This window comes from Castor canadensis, chromosome 11 (genome assembly GCF_047511655.1).
Source record: "Castor canadensis chromosome 11, mCasCan1.hap1v2, whole genome shotgun sequence".
NCBI lineage: Eukaryota > Metazoa > Chordata > Mammalia > Rodentia > Castoridae > Castor > Castor canadensis.
This window is the reverse complement of record NC_133396.1, coordinates 141,736,636-141,753,204: the sequence shown is the minus strand read 5'-3', so window position 1 is coordinate 141,753,204 and position 16,569 is coordinate 141,736,636. Positions and strand designations below refer to the sequence as shown.

Genomic DNA, 16,569 nt, shown 5'->3' with positions numbered 1-16,569 from the left:
ATTATGCTGTAATAATATAGATTAAAAAAAAGTCTCAGTGGACAGTGTTTAAATCTTTAATCAAATTAATGTAAACACCGTGTGATAACCTAGTGTAATAGTTGAAAGGTTTAAAATAGACTGAGATAAGGCTGGGTGTGGTGGGCACACCTGTAATCCTAGCACTCAGGAGGTGGAGGCAGGAGGATGGCAGGTTTGAGGCCAGACCTGTCTCAATAATGCTGGGCACCAGTGGCTACTCCTGCAATCCTACCTACTTGTGAGGCTGAGAGCTAAAGAATCACAGTTCGAGGCCAGCCCAGGCAAATAGTTTTGTCTGCAGAATAGCCAGAGTGAAATGGACTGGAGGCATGGCTTAAGTGGTAGAGCGCCTGCTTTGCAAGTGTGAAGCCCTGAGTTCAAATCCCAAATAGTAATAAAGTGTGGGGAAGCTGACAGCCCTCAGAACTGCCCTGGGAGTTGTCTCTGCTTTACAGATGAGGACGATGGGGCACAGACGGACGGGGTGACCTGCCTGAGGTCACAGCCGGTGGAGGCCGTGGGGCTCCCATCCAGGCTCTTAGCCCCCGGCCTATGGCTTGAGGGCTCCCCACCGTGGCCTCCCCAGTGTTACTACAACAAAATCCTGGAGGCAGTCAACTTGGCTCACAGTTTTAAGGTCGGCCGCGTTGCTTCCGGCCTGTGATGGGGCGGTGCTTGGCGAAGGGGACCTGACCACCTCAGAGCAGCCGGGAAGCAAAGACAGAGAGGAGGAGGGACTGCGGGTCCCCCCTCCCTTTCAAAGGTGACCCAACCTCCACCACCTTCTAAAGGATCTGCCATCTCCACGGTGTGCCAAGGCTGGGGACCAAGCCGTCAACGCGGGGCTCCAGATCGCCACACTGCAGCAGGGCGTGAGAAGACAGACGGCCTCCTCGTTTGTGCAAGGCTCTGTCTCTGTCCCTTCTCTAGCAGGAGACACACCTGCAGCGCCAGTGTCACCTCAGCCAGTTAGCGTAAATTGCACAGGCCACCGTCCCTCCTTCTGGAGAGGCCCCGGTGGCTCCAGGTTGAGGGACAGGCCCATGTGGCTCAAGTAGAGTCAGCTTCATGGTGAAGTCGTGCAGACCCGGGAATCCAAAGGCAGGAGACAGAGGGACGGGGACCTGTGGGGAGCAGGAGTGGAGAGTGCAGAGGCAGGCACCCAAGTGCTCTCCCCCAACAAGGAGGCTGAGGATGTACCTCCGTGATAGAGCATGTGAATAGCACATGTGACGCCCTGGGTTCGATCCCCAGTGCCCCCTCCCCAAAAGGTATAATTTACCTAAAATAAACTGCACCTGTTTAAAATATGCATTGGTAGCTCACATCTGTAATCCTAGCCACTTGGGAGGCTGAGATTGGGAGGATCACTGTTTGAGGCCAGCCTGAACAAATAGTGCATGAGACTCCCCCCATCTCCAAAATAAGCAGAGCAAAACAGACTGGAGGTGTGGCTCAAGCGGTAGAGTGCCTGCTTTGCAACTGCGAAGCCCTGAGTTCAAATACCAGTCCCACCCCACCAAAAGATAAAAATAAAATGAATAAATAAATAACTCAGGACTGGGGGTGAGGCTCAGGGACAGAGCACCTGCCTAACAAGCATGAGCCCCAGAGTTCAAACCCTAGGGCTGCCAAAAAAAATAAAACGTGCAACTTAATCAAAATCCACACTTCCATCACCCCAAAGATTGCTTGGCGGTCCGAGAATTTTTTCTTGCTTTCTTACTAATTTTTTTTGACAGTTCTGGGACTGAATGTAGGACCTTGCACTTAGGCAAGTGCGTCGCTACTTAAGCCACACTCCTAGCTCTTTTGTTTGTACTTTGCTTTATAAATAGGGTCTTTCTCATTTCGCTCAGGACTGTTTTCGAATTCAGGATCCTCCTGCCTCCACCTCCTGAATAGCTGGGATTATAGGCATGCACCACCATGCCTGGTTACAATTTTCCCTGTGTACAAATTACTGAGCACATTGGTTTTCACTTGCTGGCCTTGTGTTAGGTGAAGGGGGTTTGTCACTTGGTCCAGGGACTCAGCAGCTTCTGTGCCGAGGTCAGGTGATGAAAGGCACACTTAGAAGTCATGTTCTTGCTGCGTGACCTCGGGCAAGTCATTTAGAATTGTGCATCAGTTTCCCATGTCCCTCTTCGGGCTGGTGTGAGGACAAAATTAATGTGCAATTGGATGTTAAAATTGTAATTTTGATGAAGACAAATTTTGATGGAAATATGATGGATGTGAAAGGCAAGTCTGCAGAGTTCCCAATGCTGTCTTTTTTTTTTGGTGGCACTGGGGTTTGAACTCAGGGCCTATACACTTGTTAGGCAGGTGCTCTTACTGCTTGAGCCACAGCACCAGCTCTTTTTTGTGATGGGTATTTTTGAGATAGGGTCTCTTGAACTATTTGCCTGGGCTGGCTTCAAACCGTAATCCTCCCGATCGATGCCTCCTGAGTAGCTGGGATTGTAAGTGTGAGCCACCAGCGCCCAGCTGAGTTCCCCAGCTCTTGGGAGCGGTCAGCTGAGTTAGCGACATAAAAAGGGGTCAGAGCGTGGGGGAAAGGGAGCATTTTACAAGAAGGCTACCTTAGAAAAGAGTTGAATGAAGAACCCGTCTCTCCCTCTCCCTCGAGAGTTTATCTGTCACCCCTCAGCTGCGGTGCAGTGGGCCTCAATCAGCCCCCTCACCTCACCTGGGACAGACACAGGACTCTACGCTGGAGAGCCCTCTGTGCTGGGACTGGTCAAGCTCCCACAGCTGGTCAGGGCAAGGGACGTGTGACTGACTCCTGTGTCAGTCAGCTTTCTGCTGCTGTGACACAATACTTGAGATAAGCAGTGTACAAGGAGGAAGGGTTTATTGTGGTTCCTGGTTTCAGAGCCCATGGTCAGTCTTGGGTTGTCCGGGCGGGAGAGCGTGCTGGAGGAAGCTGCTTACTTCATGGTGACCAGGAAGCAAAGAGAGACGGGAAGGGACAGGGAGCCTCATGTCCCCTTGAAGGGCCTGCCCCAATGACCTCACTTCCTCCCACAGGCCCCACCTCCTTAAGGTTCTTCCACCTCCCAGTAGCACCATGGGCTGGAGACCAAGCCTTGAACACACAGCATTTTTGGGGGAAACTCATGTAAACAGTGTCACTCCTGTAGACCAGGCATGGGTGACCAGGGGTCAAGAGCAGTGAGGAGCCTTCTTGGGCCCTGTCCAGTGAGGCCCAGCAGCAGGAGGCCAGAGTTACTAAGAACTGCAGAGGCAATGACCACGGTGCATATGCACCTGCCAGGTTCCAGAGAACCACGCTGTGAGGGCCCAGCACGACTCCCTGAGAGGCCGGCATCCCAGCCTGCCAGAGCCGGGCCGGCTGGGCCCGTGGCGCAAGTACTGTCCAGCCTCCCGGCAGCTGCCCCCGTCCGCTCCCTGTAAGGGGCCTGAAAATAGGATGGTGCTAAGGTTTGAGTATGGACAGTGTCCCACATAGTCCCTGTGTGGAAGGCTTGGTCACAAGCTGGTCTGAATGGAGATGGTGGAGCCTTTCAGAGGCAGGGACTAGGGGGAGGCCCTTGGGTCATGGCAGGCTGTGCCCTCGAAAGGGAGTGTGGGATCTGGGATCTTCCTGTCATCTCTCCTTTGCTTTCTGGCTCAGGAGGTGGACAGTTTGCTGTGCCCACACTCCCAGAACGATGGCCTCTCCAGAAGCCCAAATGTGACCATGAAGTCAAGATCAGAGACTTGTCATCTGGGGTTACCATCCCCGTTACTGAATTCGAATGTGTGTTGAATCTTAGAGGAGTCACCACGGGGAGCTGAGAAGGGACAGACATGGGTCTGAGTCTGCTTCCTGCAGGAATTGTTAGGATTCATCTCCCAGCAAGTCGTTTTTTTTGTTTTTGGCAGTACTGAGGTTTGAACTCAGGGCTTCATGCTTGCCAGGCAGGTGCTCTATCGTTTGAGCCGCTCTGCCAGCCCGGTCCCCTTGGAGAAGCAATGGAACGGCCACCAGCGTAAATGGAATCCAGCAACCACTGGGGCAAACGATTCTGACCCCGGTCAAGCAGGGGGAAGGGAGGAGCTTGACCGTCCCAGGTGTGCCTGACCGTGACCTCTGCAGCATGGCTGAGCCACGATCAGCACCAAGGGCCGCCATCTAAACTATTCTGGGCGCGTGCTTCTATTTCTGTGCTGTTTACATCCTCCAAGTCGCGGGCGAGCGAGCGAGCGAGCGACTGTCTGCGGCTGTGACTCTCAAGCCCCGAGGTCACGGGCCCACCCAGGTGTGTGACCTCAGCTTCTGCATTCTCCCCGGGGCGTGGCGCTCAGGCCGAGAATGCCAGACACTCCATGTCCAGCTCCCTGCAGCCGGATCCCGGTGTCCCAACCCTGGCCACGGAGAGTAGAAGAGAGGCCCGTGGGGGAGGAGTCTCTGCTTCCTGCATCTGGATGTTGGTGCTAGGAGTCCAGCTGCCATCTTGCAGCCGCGACAGGAAAACCAAGAGAAACTGAGAAGCTGAATTGATCAGTTCGGCAACTATTTTTTTTGGTTTGACTGGGTTTTGAACTCAGGGTGTCACACTTGCAAAGCAGGTGCTCTATCGCACGAGCCACGCTTCCAGTCCACTTTGCTCTTGGTTATTTTTTTGGAGATAGGATCTCACAAACTATTTGTTCGGGCTGGCCTTGAACCTTGATCCTCTTGATCTCAGCCTCCCAAGAAACTACGATTCCAGGCATGAGCCACCGGCACCTGCATGGCTGCCTACTTCTTGATGGAGATACCACGTGTCTTTATTGTTCAAGCAGGTGCTTGCCGGGCTCTTCCTGTGGCTGGACTGACACTCAGGTCCTCTGAGGCTGTGCAGGCAGGGATGCATGACAAGTCTGGTCCTCCCGATGTCTCCCGTGGAGCTCAGTTGCCCAGTGGTGAGTATCAGTGCGCTGTCCTCCACCGGCTCCTCAGTTTCCATACTTGCCAGCTTCACATTAGGTTGTCACGAGGGGCTGCCTGTGAAAGGGCCACAGCAGGTTCTTTTCTGTTTTTTTTTTTTCTTTTTTGCGGTGCTGTGGTTTGAACTCAGTTGAGCCACTCTGCCAGCCCTTTTTTTGAAGGGATTTTTTTTTGAGAGAGGGTCTTGCAAACTGTTTGCCCGGGCTGCCTTCAAACCACAATCCTCCTGATCTCTGCCTCCTGAGTGGCTGGGATTACAGGCGTGAGCCTCTTGCTAGCATGTGGTCGGTTTCAGTCAGGATGACTGGCGTCTGGCTTATCAGGACATGGAGGAACACTGACATCCATGTCTGCTTCTTGCCACTCTCCGCCCACACCCAGCCTCTCAGCTGTCTGCCTCCTCTCGTCCACAAGGGAAACAAAATTCTTCAAGATTATATTTCTGGAATTCCTATGAAGTACTAGGCAGACAACAGATCACAACGTGAAGCTTTGTTATTGGCTGTAAACCACAGTAGCTTGCACACTGGCTCATTTGAATCTAAAATGCCCAGCCTGGTCCCTGGGTGGCTAAAATTAGCCTGGCCACCGGCTGAGTCAGCAGCTGGGCTATTCTGAGCCCCAGCAGCCTCCTGGAAGTGAGGCTGGCTGTAGGGGGGGTGCTTCTGGTCCAGGGGGATGTGGAAAGCCAGGCAGGAGGAGGCCACATGGAGGGAAGACGGGTCCTCGTGGAGGTCACTGGAGGTTCTGTATCCCGTCCTCTAGGTTGCCCTTCCTCACCAGCTTCCTGTTTGCATCTAGACCCCAAGGACAGCTGTCTGAGATTCCAGCAATGATGGCCGACAGCTCCCCAGTGTCTCACTGGTCAGGAGCCTTGGAGCTCAGGACCGCGCTGCCTGGAGGGAGGTTTTCCTCACGTACAGCCCATGCGGCGGAAGCTCGGGGCAAGGTGCCACACAGGTTGGAGCCGGAACCCAAGGGCTCTCTCTCCAGTCGACCATAACCCCTACTTCCCCAGCTCTGGAGAGGAACAAGCATCCCTCTCCAGAATCCACTGAGCCAGCTGGGCGCCAGTACCTCACGCCTGTGATCCTGGCTACTCAGGAGGCAGAGATCAGGAAGATCGAGGTTCAAAGCCAGCCCCGGAAAATAGTTCATGAGACCCTATCTCAAAAATACCCAACATAAAAAAGGCCATAGGGACCCTCACAGCAGGGTGACAGCCTCATCTACCAATTCAGTGAACCGTCAGGTCCCCCTGGAGAATCATTTCTGTCTTGGGACCCAGATGGCAACAGTGAGCAGACCTCCCCCTCCCCCACTGCACCCCGGGCCCCCAGACCCATGCTCTGCAGCTGTGGGAACAGCAGCCGACGCTGACCTCATGCTCTACGATACCCTGTAAGGCCCGAGGCCATCCCTCCAGGGTGTGGTGGCACAACCAGCACCCTGGTGAGCCACCACCTTTCAGTTAGTTCCCAGACACAGCCCGCTGCACTCGCCCCGACCAGAAGCCACATGGTGGCCAAGCACACCAGGCCCACCTGCATCACAGAACAAACCCCCGGGGTCCGTGGGGCCAGTGGCGAGCAGCTTCTCTACAGAGGACCACTTCACCAGAGCACTTACAGGCCGTATTTTTCTTGCATTTTGTAACAAGTCTCCAAAAATGACCTAGGCCACCCACTGCAGGCCAGTAGAGAAGCAATGAGGACCCATCACTGACCTCCTGCCATACAAAAGGGAGCTGGCCTTGCCTTCCCCATGGAGACTGGAGGGTAAAAGGAGGGACCACATTAAGCCCCAGCAGCCCTGAGTGGGACTTGGAACGGCCCTGCCAGGAGAACAGTGAAAACAGTGTCTCCAAAGGGCCATGCTGGCCAGATGCGGTGGTTCACGCCTGTTCCCAGCTACAAGGGAGGCAGAGAACGGGAGGATCCTGATTTGACACCAGCCCAGGCAAAAAGTTCACAAGACCGCATCTCAACCAGTAAGCCAGGTGTGGTGTGTGCACCTGTGATTCCAGCTCTGCAGAAAGCTGTAGGTAGGACTGTGGTCCAAGGTCAGCCATCCGCAAGAGAACCCAAGACCCTATCTGAAAAACACTAAAGCAAGAAAGGGCTGGGGAGCGGCTCAAGTGGTAGAGCACCTGCCTCGTTAAGTGTGAGGCCCTGAGTTCAAACCAGTGCCACCACCACCACCACCACAAAAAAAGCAATGGAACAATTTTCGGGGAGTTTGCCACTGAGTTTAGGGGACAGCAAATGATACCACTTAGGGGAATGAGGAGCCTCAGCAGCTGGATGTGCAGCATCCTGAAGTCCTGGGCAAGGAACCCCGGGCCCTGCACGTGGCGGGCAAGTGCTCTATCAGCGAGTCACACTCCCAGCCCAGTAATCTGCTTCAGGGAGTTTTTCTTAGTGGTCGTTGCTGCAAGTAATGGGCTTCTGTGCTCGCTTCGGCAGCACCGCGCCAAAATTGGAACGATACAGATTAGCATGGCACCCTCAGGAAAAAATAACAAGAAAGTAACGAGTTCCACTGTGACAGTTCTGTACCACGTGTGATGTACCTTGACCACATTCACCCCTTACCTTGCTTATCCCCATCCCCAGATAAAACCCGTCTTGCCGTGAGCCGCTCCAGTGAGCAGAAACCGGCTGAGGGCGGATCACATGCGCACAGGGACCAGGCTGGCTCCCACCTGGCCTGGTTCACCCCTGGAAGCACAGGTGGGTTCCAGGTGATCACTCTGCACGGCTTAGGGTGCTCTGGGGGGTTTGTTGAAGGAGTGGTTTTCTTTTCTCGAGGAGGGCAACACCACAAGTGTGGCCAGAGCCACACACGAGAACCGCTGGTGCACACGGCGGGGTGGGAGTGCAGGATGCGTTCACAGGAGGCAGGCAGCTGAACCTCCCAGGTCCCGGGGCACTTTCAGGTTCTGTGCCGGGCTGGAATTCAATTTGGCCCTGGGGATGGAACCCATGTCCTTGTGCAAGCTAGACAAGGGCTCTACCTCTGAGGCGTAGCCCCAGCCCTGATTTATGTTTTAAATTTATACCTTTTTAAAAATTGTGAATCGGCTGCTACTCAGGTAGGACTTGAATTTCTTCAAAGAGTAGCACGTGAACGTTGCAACATAACCTCTTTCCAGGGAGCCCAGCATGCAGCCACTCCAGCTAACGTGTCCTAAGGACTGTGAGGTGACATCTGCCCTCTGTGCTGCTCAAAGGCGAAGCTGGGCACTGGTGGCTCACACCTGCAATCCTAGCTACTTGGGAGGCTGAGATTGGGATTGCACTTTGATGCCAGCCCAGAAATAGACCCCCATCTTAAAAACAAAACCAAACCAAAAAAATGGAGCAAAATGGACTGGAGGTAGGGCCTAAGCAAGAAGCCCTGAATTCAAATCCTACCAAAAAAAAAAGGGTGAAGTGATCCAGGAAGCATTAGCTTCACTGATGGCTGGGTGATCTGCACGTCTCAGCTCAAGGGCACTAAGGATTTCAGGTGAGAGTGTGCCTGCCATCAAATGACCAGCCCTCTTCTCCTTTGAAGCCCAGCTCAGCTGTGGTTCGCATGACATTTAAGTCTGCCTGTGCAGTCAGTCCTGCCAGGAACACCTGGGCAGTAATCACTCGCAGCTCAACTCCCCTTTCCTGTCTTCAGTGAATTCTGTCCTTTGTTTCCCTCACCAAAACACCAGTTTCTGGACTGGAGAAGGGACTGCTCTTGGGGAAGGGTTCTAGAGTCCAGGCCCTGAGCCACCCTGGGTGGCTGCTCTCCCTGGCCTGTGACTCCATCTTCTGGTGGACACTTCCCATTCCCCTCCTGTGAAAGGTCAGAAGTCACAGACACGGCCCTGGCTTTCAGGGAACTTCAGCGTAAGCGTCTAGGCATTGCTCTCAGGTAGTCGCACGAGGCAATGTGGTGTACGAAAGCAGTCTTTCGTAGGACAGTTAGTTCCATGACCACATGTACCCAATGAGCTAGGGAGACAACTTCCCACGCTCGTCATTTGGTGTCCTGCCACTCAGAGGGGACATTCCCGCTGGGCAGTGCCCCGTGTGCAGGGCATTGTGGGATGCAGAGACAACACATCTCTGCAGCCCTGTCACTGTGAAGATGAGCTGTATGGCAATCAGAAGCAGACGCGACACGACACAGGAGTACAGAAGCCATCTGCATTTTAATTGAGGACGATCAGCCCTTAGGCAGCTGTACTGGCAACCAGAGATGGTTTTAATTGGGAAGACAAAATTGCTCACAGGCAAGTCAGGAATTCCAAACGGCACTTTAATTTCCCACACTACTCCACGTTCAAGTGTTTCTAGAAAGGATGTTCTGTTTCTAAGAGAAATTAGCGGTCCTCCTGGTGTCCCCTCATCCGTCACCAAAACCAAAGCAACGTAAGAGCCCCTGAACTAAGGTGTGTGTGTGTGGTGGGGGCGGGGGGGGGGAGGTACAAGATGAAAAGGAAAAGCTACATAGTATGAAATTAGTTTTTATTGGTTTTAGCTCAAAATAAATGCTTAACATTTTGCCAAAATCAAAACTAAAGGTGAACACTTAGAAAAAAGGGAAGGAGGCACATTTTTCCTTCCCTGTGGAAACCAGCAAGGCAGGTGTGTAGCGTGGCTTGGTTTTTCCCACAGGGCTAGTCTACGCAAACAAGACGAGAGTCCCCCCAACTTTCCCTCTACTGTCAGCTCTATCTATCAGGGCTGAGCCTGGCAGGAGAGGACCCCGGACAGCCCTCCCACCCCAAATGCAACACAAAAACAAGGACTTGGGAAAACCCTTTAACCTGCTTCTACTAAACCTGTTCTGTGGAAGGGGAGCGGCTGCCACACTCACAGACAGCCTGGTTAAGGTCTGGCCGGCGTGTTGGTGCAGGAGCGCCTCAAATCTGTACCAGCGGCTAGGCTTTGGCCAAGGCGGCCTCACCCTTCACCACAGAGACGTCTTGAAATTGAACTTCAGTTTCAGCAGATACTTCAGATTCACCTGAGCAATGTCATAGACGATGTACCTGAGAGGGTGGGTCAAGGAGCCAACGGTGCAGTCCTCCCTCCCCAGGGAGGGCTGGATTCGAGTCACCTGTGCCCCTCAGGCACATGCAGGGGGCTGGCCCTCGGTCTGTGTAACCACCCCCACCCCCTGGTCATCGCAGGACACAGCCACAGCTCAGGACCGACACAGGTCACATTCACTAACATTTCCCCCATACAGCTGGGGAGCCAGACCATCCAGGGAAACGGTCACCATGGCTCCCAGTGCAGACCGGTCCCCAGCCAGCTCCCATGGCATGACCATGAAAGGATACTCATTATAGAGCAGGCAGGTGTCGTTAACGCCCGACGAGATCCCAGTGCCCAGAGGAACCTCCACTCCGTCCAGGGTAATGCTGGCCGAAGGGTCAGGGGTTGTCTTGCCCAAACCTGCAAGGCAGAAGGGCAATGGATGTGAGAATGTCCTGGGGCGATGATGTCAACTTTATGCTGGGTAGGTGTCTCATTTCAAACACTAACTCCTTCAGAGGGAAACCTGGATGGCTATAAAGCAAGGTCCCCAGGTGTCAAATCCTATGTGGTTCTTTCTGAGAAGAGCGACAGCTGCCCCAGCCGTGTGGGGCCACACTGCTGAACAGAATCCCATGGCACTCACCCAACACAGCCCTGAATCCAAGGTGTCACCAGAGGCCCCCTGCCTGCTGCAGCCCAGTCAGATGAAAATCCAAAGCCACCAAATGCTTGGTGCCCACCAGACTTAGCTGTGGCATTTATGTGCTAGCTGCAGTCCCAGCACAAAGCTCCCGGGTGACTGGTGAGCAGGGCGGGAGGGAGGTGTGGCCCAGTACCTTTGACACTGTGCTTGCCCTTGGGCAGTTTGCTGATGTGCGAAGCGTGCTTCAGTTCGTACCTGGTCAGGAGAGGATAGTCTCAGAGCAGCCAACACATCTTCCAGCACTATGAGCTCCTTGGTGACCCCAGAGCCCTGCCCGTCCTCAACAGACACTGGGCCCCAGGCCACTGCCCCGGGCACTGTCAGAGCTGTGGCTAGCTGCTCTGCAAGTTTCTGTTCAGTCTGACTCCTGGACTTCTGGCCTGGGATACAACCCGGCTCTTGTGGCTATGGCCAAGATCAGAGTGGACGCCTGAACCATGCTGGGCTGACCAGGCCTCCCTGTGGAGACTGTGGACCTGAGACTGAGTCTGGTTCTGCCTAGGGCAGTCTCGGAAACTCCAGACATTGGTGAGGGGCGGGGGCATTGTGGGTGACCATCTTTTGTACGGTTCCACCCTTGGCCGTGTCCTGGCCTTGTGTTTTCTGAGGCGCCTGTAGCTCCCTTTGTCCCCTCACTTGAGACGGTTTCTGTTCCTCAGGGGCAGAGTCCTAACGATGGGGATGGGATGTGTGGGATTTTCATGCTCAAGGTCCAGTCCCCCTCACTGCCCCCTGACCGGGCTCGCTCACTCACATGTTTCCAAGGGCGACCTCTCCCAGTAGGACCAGGCCGATCGGATCTCCTTGTGACGTGTGGCAGTAGTTGGCACTCTTGGAGACCATGTCGGCGAAGTAGATTCCTTTCCCAAACATGTAGCCTGTCTGGAGGATTGGAAAAGGGACAGCTGAACACCTTCTAGTGGGTGGTCAGGTGAGTTCTTCCCTGAGTGCCAACCCGAGTCAAGTGCTGCCATCCATCACTTCCAACAGGGTGAGCTCATGGCTCACCTAGGCTGCTGGTCTCTGGTGCTGCAGAAGTTACTTAACCTCTCTGGATGGTGCCAGACACAGCACCATCATTTCTAAGAGTGCAGCGCAGGGTCCTGGGGGCCGAGGCCATCCCGCAGCCCCACACAGCCCTTCACACCTCGCTCTCCAACTGGAAAGTGAGGTGGGCGGCCAACCCCTGGGTCTGGTGATGATTTGCCCGGCTGTTCTACATTTTGCATTTGTAAGACCGAGTTCATGCAGGATGCTGGCTGGGAAGGTAGAGGCAGGTCTAGACTCAGGCTGGTCTGCCTGCAGCTGACGTCTGTGCTTTTGCTTGTCAGCATCCTGAGTTAGCATTCACGCACCCCTGGCATGGATGCTTCCATTGTTTCAGGAACTCTGTGACAGGGCTGGGGTCTGCAGGACAGATGTTCAGCTGTGGCGCTGGACAACAGACACTCAAAGTGTGCTGGGCAGCCACAGCTGGGCCACAACACCTCACTGTTACCAAGACCCCTGTTCCCGGCATCTGTGACCTCTAAGTACTACGAGCTTCTTCTGGAGACTCCTGCAGAGACAGGAGATGCCCATCCCTCCTCACGCCACCTACCACAGGCGCTTCAGGCGGCGCTATCCGCAGACCCTGGGAAAGGATCCCAGCGAAGTTGGTGGTCCTGGACCCGTGCCACAGCAGCCTGCGGTTGTGGAGCTGCCGGAAGGGCTTGTAGCGCTGGCTCTCCCCTTCCCGCTCGATCCTGAAGATCTGGATAGGTGGGCAGCAAGAGAGGGACAGCAGCAGCTGTTATTCTGGTTTACAGAAAGGCCTGGCTGGACACACGGGCCATGGGTTTGGACTACCTGCCTCTAGAGCTATGAACCCCCTGGGCAGAGTGGGAGAGGTTTCAGGCAGGCTCCCATGAACCCGAGCCCCTTCCGGCACAGAGAAACTGTTATAAACAGATGTGCACCACTCACTCCTGGCTTGAGGAATTTTATCACGAACCTCTGATAGCCAGCCATATTTTCTGATTATAAAGCCGGGTCTGCAATGGGAAATGTACTTTTAAAAACTGAATGAATAAGTCACTCCACATGCAGGACTACTAACTTTCCTGCACACCAAGTGAGTCACTTCATCAGCTACGTCAAACACAGTGGGCCGCCCCTCTTCCCACCAGGGCTGGAGCAGTGAGGAGGACAAGAGACGGGGCAGGAGAGAAAGCTCTTACATCCAGCACTTCCAAGTCATAGGCGTTGTGAGTGGTTGCATGCGTGTTCTTCACGTACTTCCTGATGATCTCAGCTTCTTCAGAATCTTTGTCAACCACCTAGAAGACAGGCGCCTTGGATTAGAGCGAGGAAAACCCAGGAGAGCTGCATGGAAGCAGGAAGAATAACCACACAAGACCAGCGGACGCCCAGGCAAGGCCATGGCACTCCAGGCCACCCACCTGGCAGACCCTGGGCCCACAGCGCTACCTGCTGCCTGCCTAGGCCTCTGCCCTCAGCTCTTTGGACTGCTAGAGGACCTCAGGGTTCCTTCCTGCTCTGGAGTGTCAGAAAAGCTGGACGCGTGAGTGAGGCACATGGTCAGCGACCCAGAACAAGGAAGTGGCTCCTGGGCAGGTCACTGTGGTGAAGCATGATGGGCACAGATGGCACAGGACAAAAGCAGAAAGGACGCCATCAGGTGCAGGGCTGTGAGGAGATGCACCCAGGGCCTTGTGACTTTGGGGCTGGCACTCCACTGCAGGGCAGTACCCCAGCTCTCACTCGGTCTCTCTGAATCCCCAGGGCCACGTGTATTGAGGCTGGCTCAGTGCACACGTCCACTGATGTGATGTTAGTGATCCACACTAAACAACCGAGTGTACCACAGAGGAGGCCGTTACGCCTGCCTACATTTTCATATTGTTACTCAAAGTCTGGAAAATGTAGGAATTCTGGTCCTCCTCACGATTCAAAGCTTCAGAATTGTGAATAGAAAACAACATCCCTTACCTTTCCCATCAGAACCCTAGCAAAAACAGTGACAGGTGGTGCTGTGTCCAGGTTGACACTCACAGACCCCCATACCAAGCAGAAGTGGGGAACATGAGGCGCTGGTTGGCTGAGGCAGGTGATTCTGCCAGAGCGTCCACACCCATGTGCAAGGACTATGTGTGCACCAACAAACATGGAGGTTCCTGAGCCAGAGAAAACCACCCCACACTTTTCATTACAGCTGTGTGCACATGTGAGCGAGAGGAGAGAGGAAGGGAGGGAGGGGGAGAGAAGAGAGAGGACAGGATTGGGGACTGGCTCTCAGGATGAGCCATAAGGACAATGGGGAAGGGCTAGTGCTCACCTTAATGTCTGTCCTTAGCTTCTCATAGTTGACATCGATGGGGTCCTTGCTGCTGTCATCTGACCCACCCCTGAGCAGACTATAGGCCACCTCAATGTCCAGGAGGTTGTCCAGCATCTCCACCTTGGCCTGAGGGACAAAATCAAGACTTGGCATGAAGTACCAAGGTGAGGAAGACAGACTCACCATCCCTGGCAGAGTGCTGCCTGCAGACGGCGCCCCAGTGAGGAACCAGCACAGTGGACACTCACAGGCAGTCCTTAGAAAATAATGTGGCCTTGCTGTCCCAGGCGGGGGGCGAGAGGTGCATGTGAAAACCTTCTCTCCAATCTGCTTACACCGAGGACAGCAGGGACCCATACCAAGGATGCAACAAGGTGTGCCTCAGCCAGGAACTCTAGTGGCCCCTCTGGGAGCTGGACAAAGAGCTCCCCTTTCACTGGTTGACTTGGGTAGGAAAAACAATCAGTCCTGCTCCATGGATCTGTGCCCATCAGGCCGGGCAGAAACTTCACTCCAACACAATGGCCATGAGGATGAGGGACATTCCCAGGGAGTCTGGCCAAGCCCTGCCCCAGCCCCAAACTCCCTCAGAACCCGTACTACCTGGACGCTGTCGGTGTTGTTCAGGAGCGGTGGCTTCTTCATCCCAAAGTCGTGGGGGATCAGGGTGTAGAAGCGGTTTGAGAGATCCAGGATCTGGGAGTTGTTGCTGCCCTGGGACACTGCCTGGAAGGGGGAGGAACAGAGGTGCATAGGACCCTGGCGCCCAAGGCAAAAGCCAGGCAGGACACACAGGAGCAATGAGGACAGCCACTCCCCACTGAGGGCACTGCACAGGGCTTTAGACACCAGTCCCTCACAGCACAGAGAACCATGTAAGTGACAACTGCAGGTGGCGGACTCACTGGCCACTGCCATTGCTATTTGAGTATGAAGGTTGTTCGTGATGTTGGGGTGCAGGGGAGTGCTTGCTGCTATGAAATCCAGTTCTTTATCCATTGTCTCCCCTTCAAGGTGGGGGTTTGTTGTTATCGAGTGGCCAGGCACAGGAAGGTTATGCAGCCCCTGCTGCCTCAGCACCACTTAGTGCTTGCATGCAGAGGGTGCCCAAAATGCAGAAGAGATGAACCTGCACCACTAAATTGGCAGATGGCCTAGGTGACCGCAGGATCGTCAGAGGGTGACCTAACCCTAACCACACCACTGTGGTGTGGCTGGACCTGCCCAGCTGGCTCAGCAGAGGGGAGGATGCTTTTCCAGCTCACCCCGGATTCTGGTGCAGGAGAGCCTGTGCCACACCAGTCACAGGAAACAAGAACAGGAACACTGTTCAGAATTGGCCCTAATTGGGCTTATAGCTAATTCAGGCCACATCTGCTACAGGAGCCAGGAATCCACTTCCCAGTGCTCTCTCTCATGGGCGGTCTGCACACTACCCCCAATACAGGCCCTTGAGGACGCAGTTTCGAGGCCCTGCATCAGAGCACTTGTTCTACACTCAACACGGGAGTGAACACGAATGGGAGTGAGAAGCAGCCTTCTATTTGACATTTCCTGGCAACTGAAAACTAAACTCTTCCTCTTACGGTCGTTTGCTGTATGGCCCAGGCTCACAATCCACCTGCCTCAGTCTCTGACTGTGGGGTCACAGGCTACACCACGACACGGGCTCAGCCTAACCTTTTTTGCTTGGTATTGTTTGAACTCAGGGTTTGGCAAGCCAAGCCGTACCGCAGTCCTTTGGCTTTTGGCTTTTCGATATAGGGTCTCGTGATTTGCTTGGACCCATTTTGGACTGTGATCCTCCTAGCTCTGAGAAGAGCTGGGACTATAGGCATGGGCCATTATACCCGGGCCCCGAGCCCCTGCTCACCTGCTGCACCTCGCCGAGGATGGAGTATGCGGCCTGGATCTGCCTTTTGCTCAGTTTTCCCAAGGGCATCTTCTGAAGGTCGATCTAAGGAGACAGGGGTCGCTTTTAAAACCAGGAATTCTGTGGTGTTAAGACAGGAGAGCTGGACGGGCACCGCCCTCTTGCGGAATCTTAGGCCCCCAACAGACGCAGCCAGAAGCTGCTGACTTTCCCTGCGATCTGACTGCAGAGGGTGCCGCCCTTTACCCACAAGCGGGGGCTGGGATCGGTGTGGATGGAGATTCCTGCACACGTCACTCACGGTGGGATAAGTCAACCTCAGTTCCTCCACCCGGCACCGAAACAGGAAGGGACAGTACAATCCCATGCAAACCCAAAGGATGACACGGGCATCAGTCGTGGCCCTTCATTCAGCTGCCATGCCCAGACCTACAGCCATGGCAGGGAAGCAAGAACCAAGAATTTCCAAGTAACAGATCTGAATTTGTGTTTATGCTGAAACTGACAATGCCCTTTCCCAAGTGGCTATACATTTGTCACTGCCACTACTTGGGGACCACCGTTAGGAGAGGCTGGGAGCCGAGTGGAGAGGCATGAGCACTAGTCAGCTAGGGAGGAGTTTGTGCTCAGTCACGGTTCCTGCCATAGCCCCTGAAGACTCATGGGCCC

General features: G+C 54.4%; 1 protein-coding gene across 2 annotated transcripts in view; it reads right to left on the bottom strand.

The window, feature by feature from the left end:
* Positions 1-9,448: 9,448 nt before the first annotated feature.
* Parp1 (poly(ADP-ribose) polymerase 1) overlaps positions 9,449-16,569 on the bottom strand; it is a 32,649-nt gene continuing 25,528 nt past the window's right edge. For both annotated transcript variants that reach the window (XM_020170250.2, XM_074048847.1), the window contains exons 15-23: positions 15,901-15,984; positions 14,631-14,753; positions 14,025-14,153; positions 12,907-13,005; positions 12,288-12,440; positions 11,442-11,569; positions 10,821-10,882; positions 10,287-10,401; positions 9,449-9,992 (exon numbers count right to left, since the gene is read on the bottom strand). In XM_020170250.2, the coding sequence (XP_020025839.1) occupies positions 9,911-9,992; positions 10,287-10,401; positions 10,821-10,882; positions 11,442-11,569; positions 12,288-12,440; positions 12,907-13,005; positions 14,025-14,153; positions 14,631-14,753; positions 15,901-15,984 (975 nt within the window). In that variant the 3' untranslated portion in view covers positions 9,449-9,910. The remainder of the gene's footprint in view (positions 9,993-10,286; positions 10,402-10,820; positions 10,883-11,441; positions 11,570-12,287; positions 12,441-12,906; positions 13,006-14,024; positions 14,154-14,630; positions 14,754-15,900; positions 15,985-16,569) is intronic.